General features: G+C 41.7%; 1 protein-coding gene across 1 annotated transcript; it reads left to right on the forward strand.

The window, feature by feature from the left end:
* Positions 1-1,957: 1,957 nt before the first annotated feature.
* LOC127189057 (olfactory receptor 13G1-like) lies at positions 1,958-2,881 on the forward strand. The gene has a single exon (XM_051145570.1). The coding sequence runs from the start codon at positions 1,958-1,960 to the stop codon at positions 2,879-2,881; it is 924 nt and encodes a 307-aa protein (XP_051001527.1).
* Positions 2,882-6,232: the final 3,351 nt, after the last annotated feature.

The raw sequence follows: 6,232 nt of genomic DNA on the forward strand, positions 1-6,232 counted from the left end.
CACTCCCTCAAACAGGCAGTAGAGAGCTCATGGGAGTTAGTTTTGTGTACAATCCAGCAGCAATTCCTGCCCTCAGCTCCTTTGTCTCTCTGGGGCACTTGTTACCATGGACATCTCACCCTTATGCCAGTAACGACAGACTTCGGAAGTTACTTCACTTTCTCCAGGAGGAAGAATGACCCTGGACTTCATTCTTTTCTTATCTTTCCAGGCTGCCTAGACAGAAGAGACAGCAAGCTGCTCCTGACCCCTGTGACAGGCCACTATAGGACAAGTATTGGGGGTAAGTGTGGGTCAGGGAGTATGCTCTTGTGTTGTTTCACACAGTGGTTCATCTCTCAGATGTGTGAATCTGGACGCAGGTACATTCTCAACTGGTGCTGGCTTCAAAGACAGGTAAGGTAAGAGATGTAAGGTTTTGAATGGACCTGAAGACCAGTTCAAACTACAGTTTAGATGAGTAACAAATACTATTTAGAATCAGGATTTTCTAGGCAGGACTTGAAATGTTTTTGTAAGGGTGCTACTGTTTATCTCAGCTTCCTGGATAGTGTCTGCTAAATCTGTCAACTGGGTCTATTACTCTTGGTGTTCATGGACATCATGCTTATACCCCAGGCACCGCCCAGTGACTATTAGAATTGATTGTGAAATGGAGGGGCTACTGGTTGAATGCAGCCTGGTCTAGGGTCCCTTGGGAAAAAAAGAATGAAGATAGGCCTCAGGAGAAGGGTCCCATGCCTGCCAGCCCAGGCTATGCCATTATTACATGGACCTTAGTTTACTGGATGGAAGATGGGAGCAGAGGCAGCACATCACAGTCACCCACACCCCTGTACTTGCTAACCCCTCTGGAGCACTGTGTATGGAGTAATGGTGGTGGTGCATAGTGTGTTATGGGTGCCAGTAAGTGAATGTCCAGAACTGTTTTCGGCTTTAGAACATTCTACTTTGGAGACATGTGAAATGCTTTACTCTGAACCCTGAAATGTCATTTTATGCCAGATGGGATAGTTAAATGAGAGAAGCCTGCTCAGATGGTGTGCTCTCCATGTGACAGGCCACAGTGGAAACTCCTGACACCTGTTACTGTCAGCCTGGCCTTACAATCTGGCTCTTAACTCATACTCAAGGGCTTAGCCTTCACTATACCCTAATTGGTAGAGTCAGATAGTGAGAAGTGATGAGTAGCCAGTACACATATAGTCCAGATGACCTCAACCTGGTGACCACATCCTCCTCTCCTATGAACAGGAGGATGCTTTCAACCTTGCAGGAGCCTCTGGGTTGCTATGGCTCAAGGGTTTGATATACACCCTAGGACCCTGAGGAGAACCAACTTTTCTTAACAGGTGGGGCATAAGTCTTGAATGTCAACTCCTAGCCTTGTGTCCTAGTGGAATAGAGTTTTGAGATAGGAAGCTCTAGGTTGATTGCTGTCACCTGGATGAGAAGCCACATTGTCACAAAGACCACACTTGGCTCTGTCTCCAAAGAGTTAATCAATTAATGTTCTCTGTGTTATTCCCCACACTCTGGGATGGGCAGCCAGAACCAGAGTAAACCCTTTTCACTGCCCTCACCCTTCCTCATCCATTTGATGATTATTCATGTCTTCCCAACATCCACACACCAGTCTCCAGGTTAGGTCACATGAACATGACAATCCCCGCACCCCTTTGAGGGATGAGGTGCAACATGCATGGAACAATTTGCTCAAAAATCTTCATTCAGGGTCCACCCATGTTCACAGAGTGAGACTGTGTGGGGTGTGTCTTTGACCTGCTCTTTTCTTTATCATGTGAGCCATGGGGATAAAACTAAGCTATTCTTTTCTTATAAGAACAGAGTTGATTGTTGCCTCACTTTTAAAAAGGATTTTGAGTTAGACTAAATTTAATTTCTTGTGCAAGAGGCCCAAGCTACAACTCCCATCCTGAGCCTAGAGCTGCTTCCCATGGCTCCTGGGAACCAGTCAGTGGTGACCATGTTCATCCTGCAGAGCTTTGTGGATGACCCCTGGATCCAGGATGTCCTCTTCTGCCTCTTCTTTGCCTTGTTCATGGCAGCCATAGCTGGCAATGGACTGATTATCATAACCATCCACAGCAGTTCCAACCTCCACACTCCCATGTACTTCTTCCTAGTCAACCTTGCCCTGATGGATATGATCTGCACTGTGACTGTCCTGCCCAAAGTCCTGCAGAGCCTGGTAGCGGAGAACACCATATCTTATGGGGGATGCCTCACACAGATGTTCATCTTCTCCTGGGTCCTGGGCTCTGAGCTTCTGCTTTTCTCTGCCATGGCCTATGACCGCTACCTTGCAATCTGCAGGCCGTTACACTATAGTACCCTCATGAGTGGCAAGATCTGTGTGGCCCTTGCAACCTTTGTGTGGTTCATTGGAGCTCTGAATTCCTTGGTGCTCACTTGTCTTGTGCTGCCACTGTCCTTCTGTGGCCCCAATCTCATCACACACTTCTTCTGTGAGATCCCCTCTGTGTTAATGCTGTCCTGCAGCCCCACCTTCATCAATGACATCATGACTGTCATTGCAGACATGTTCCTGACTGGCTTGAACTTTCTATTGACCATGACATCCTATGGCTTCATCATCGCCAGCATCCTGCGCATCAGATCAGCTGAGGGGAAGAAGCGTGCCTTCTCCACCTGCTCTGCCCACCTGGTTGTGGTCATACTTTATTATTCCACGGTTCTATATACTTATATCCGTCCAGCTCTAGGAACTGCTGGGCTCCTGGACAAGGTCATTGCTGTTCTGTACACCACTGTAACCCCTTCTCTGAACCCTCTCATTTATACCCTGAGAAACAAGGAATTCAAAACATCCTTTAAAAAGCTCTTATTTCCCCAGTGATTGCTTTGAGCTAGGAAAAGGACTCTGGAAACAGTGGGTGAGGAGTAAAAAGGTCACTCAATCCCTTCTTTTATGCATCTCCTGACTCAGAGGAACACAAACTAATTTGCAGCCTAGGAAAACTCTCCAAAGATTATACATTGTAAATTATACTGTTTACCATATAAAATCTAGGGTTTTTACTCTTCTGAAAGTTTTAGATAGCTTTAACCATTTCTACTTAGTATATAGAAATATATAGTTATACGTTTGATGCTATTAATTATTGCAATAGTTATATGACTAACTGAAACAAATCTAGTTAAATATTGAGTGTAGTATTTTTAGTGAGCCCATTTAAAATTCCTGAACCTCTGTGGCAATAGCCACAAGCATATGGTTAGAGATAAGAAACATGAACCCTCCCTACACCTGCTCTGGACATTTCCACCTGATTGGGCTGTTTTCATTTTTATTATTATCATCTCACTGTTTTCCCTGATGTTTGGTTTATCCTACCATTTGAGAGAAGGAAATTCTCATAAAGGACCCAAGTTAGGGGCTGAGTTCAGATTCCTATGGAAATGTCTCTTATTTCAACATCCATAGACGTCAGAGCAGAGCCAGACACTGGTGTGGTGGCCTCTTTCTCAGACCCTATGTCATTACAGAGTTTTGCAATGACTCTAACTTGTACCTCAGCATTTCTCCTGCTGGAAGTGTTTTGTGTGACATGACCATCCTTCAGTGGTTACATTTATTCAACATTGCATGTAGCATGTAATGTTAACATGAAACGAGCTCTGCTCCACTGAAATAAAGAGCTTATCAGATGTATTCATGTTGGGGTGATTGCTGGGGTCCAGTCCTTCGGTGAGGGCAGGGCTTGAAACAGGTGGGTGCAAGAGCAACAAGAAAAGAATAAGAGACAGGATACCATTCCATTTCGATTCATGAGAGAAGGGACAGAGAAGAAGAACATCTTGGTATATACTGACCTACTCTGACAACCTGTGTCTCTTACATGCTTTATTTATACACAAAATCATTTCCTCAGAAACTTTAATCATTGATTACACAACTTTGGGGATAAATTTTTTTCTAGTCTTTCTTGATTATATAAGTATATTGAAATAAAAGAAACAGAGAACAAACAGCAAGTTTTGTGAGAACTAAATATTAACATTATTAATAAAATCAATTTTCTTTTAACTCAATATCTATTTCCTTACAATTGTCATAAAACCTGTGGTTACAGAAATGCTAGACCAGATGACCTTGGGTTTGATTCTGTTTCAGTTTGGCACAGAATTAATAGATTAGAAGGTATTTCCTACTACCTGTTACATCAAATTATCTGTCTACAAAAGTCCAACCTATCTCTCTGACCCTTGCTTAATTCTTCATTTCTTTCCTTAATTTTTTTTATATTTGACCTAAGACCACCATCCTTTTCTTTGATTCTTAAAATACTCTGCAGCCCCCTTGCTTAAGCAAAGGCAGTCTTTTTTCCCCTAACAATATCAGAAAAGTCCTGGTATAAGAAGTCTGTTCAGGAAAGCAGGCAGTTCACTGAGCCAAAATGTTTTCCTCTGTGTCTCTGTCATAAACCCTCATTTCAATATGATTCTTATCTTTGTCATACTTCTGTAAAGAATAGAAGAATAGCAGGATTCCTAAAACTACTTGCTTGCCCTTCAGGTTTCTCATCAATTGTATGATCAAGATCTCTTCCTTTCCATACTAGTTTTTTTTTTTTTTTTGTTTCTTAAGCTGGACATGAAAACCTAATGATCCAGTTACAGTTCATCAGCTTCTAAAATTTCCCTAATTTTTCTACTTTAATAACTTTTCTCAGATCCTCTGTCTCATGCTTACTGATATCACTTAATAACAATATACATATGTGTAAGTAATAAGTTCTAGGGAAGACTCAATTTTCTGCAAAGCTGTTTCTCCCTGGGAACTTCCATTAGTTTCATTCTTGTTAACACCGGCTTTTCTCACATTATCCCAGCGCTAGCTTTGAGAGGGGGGGTGGGGGGAGGGAGGGAGGGAGAGAGGGAGGGAGGGAGAGAGCCTTAACAGTGAGAAATATAAGTGAACCAAAAGGTGTGTAACAATATTCCACCAGGGGCAGTGATGGGTCAGTCCAGGTCATCCGAGCACCAGGACTTTGTCAAACAGCACCATCAGGGCACTTGGCGCCACCATGTGATCATGTACGCTTTTAACATTTCACACACTGTGGCATTTGTCTATATACTACATTGAGCCATCTGACTAATATAGAACAGATGGCAACAAAACATGATTAACAAATGTGGTAAATATAATGGAGAAAAATAGCAGGTAAAAAAAGACAATGTCAATGAATCATGGTGTGATGATTTATACACTCATGTTTAATTTGACTGGGATGATCTCCAAGAATATTCCTGAGAGACAGCTCCACGATTATCTATGAACTGTTTCCAAAGTGGACTCACTAAGTATCTAGAGCACATCTTCAGTGTGGGTAGTATCTCCATGTGCATTAGGGACAGGCAGGCATGGGCCAAGGCAAAAGGAGAAACCAACTTAAATTTTTCCATTCCCTCTCAACTGAATAAATACTAGATAAATGCAGAAACAAAGAAAGAAATAAAAGACTTTGTAAAATTCAATGAAAATAAATGTACATACAACACACCCAAACTTATGGGACACCACGGAAGTGGTGCTGAGAGAAAAGTCCATAGCACTAAGTGTCTTCATATAGAAATTAGAGAGATATCATACTAGCAATTTAACAGCACACCTAAAAGCTCTAGAACAAAAATAAGCAAGCACCCAAGAGGAGTAGATTATGGGAAATAATCAAACTCGGGCTGAAATCAATAAAAGAAAAATAAAGAATCAATGAAACTAAGAGCTGGTTCCTTGAGAAAATCAACAAAATAGACGAACTCTTATTCAAACTAACTAAAAGGCACAGAGAATATCCAATTTAACAGAATCAGAAATAAAAAGGAGGGCATAACAAGAGGCATTGAGGAATTCCAAATAATCATTAGTTCAAACTTCAAAAATCTGTACTCCACAAGCTTGAATCAAAAACACAAGTGACAGCTCATGCTTGCAAGGATATGGAGCAAGGGGAGCACTGCTCCACTGCTGGTGGAAGTGCAAACTTGTACAAGCCACTACGGAAACCAATATAATAGTTTCTGAGAAAATTGGGAATTGATCTACTCCACGATCCAGATATACCACTCTTGGGCATATACGCAAAAAAAAAAAAAAAAAAAAAAGCCATCATACCAGTAGGATACTGCTCAACTATGTTCATAGTGGCTTTATTCATAATAGACAGAAATAGAAAGCAACCTA

This window comes from Acomys russatus, chromosome 5 (assembly GCF_903995435.1).
Source record: "Acomys russatus chromosome 5, mAcoRus1.1, whole genome shotgun sequence".
Taxonomy (NCBI): Eukaryota; Metazoa; Chordata; class Mammalia; order Rodentia; family Muridae; genus Acomys; species Acomys russatus.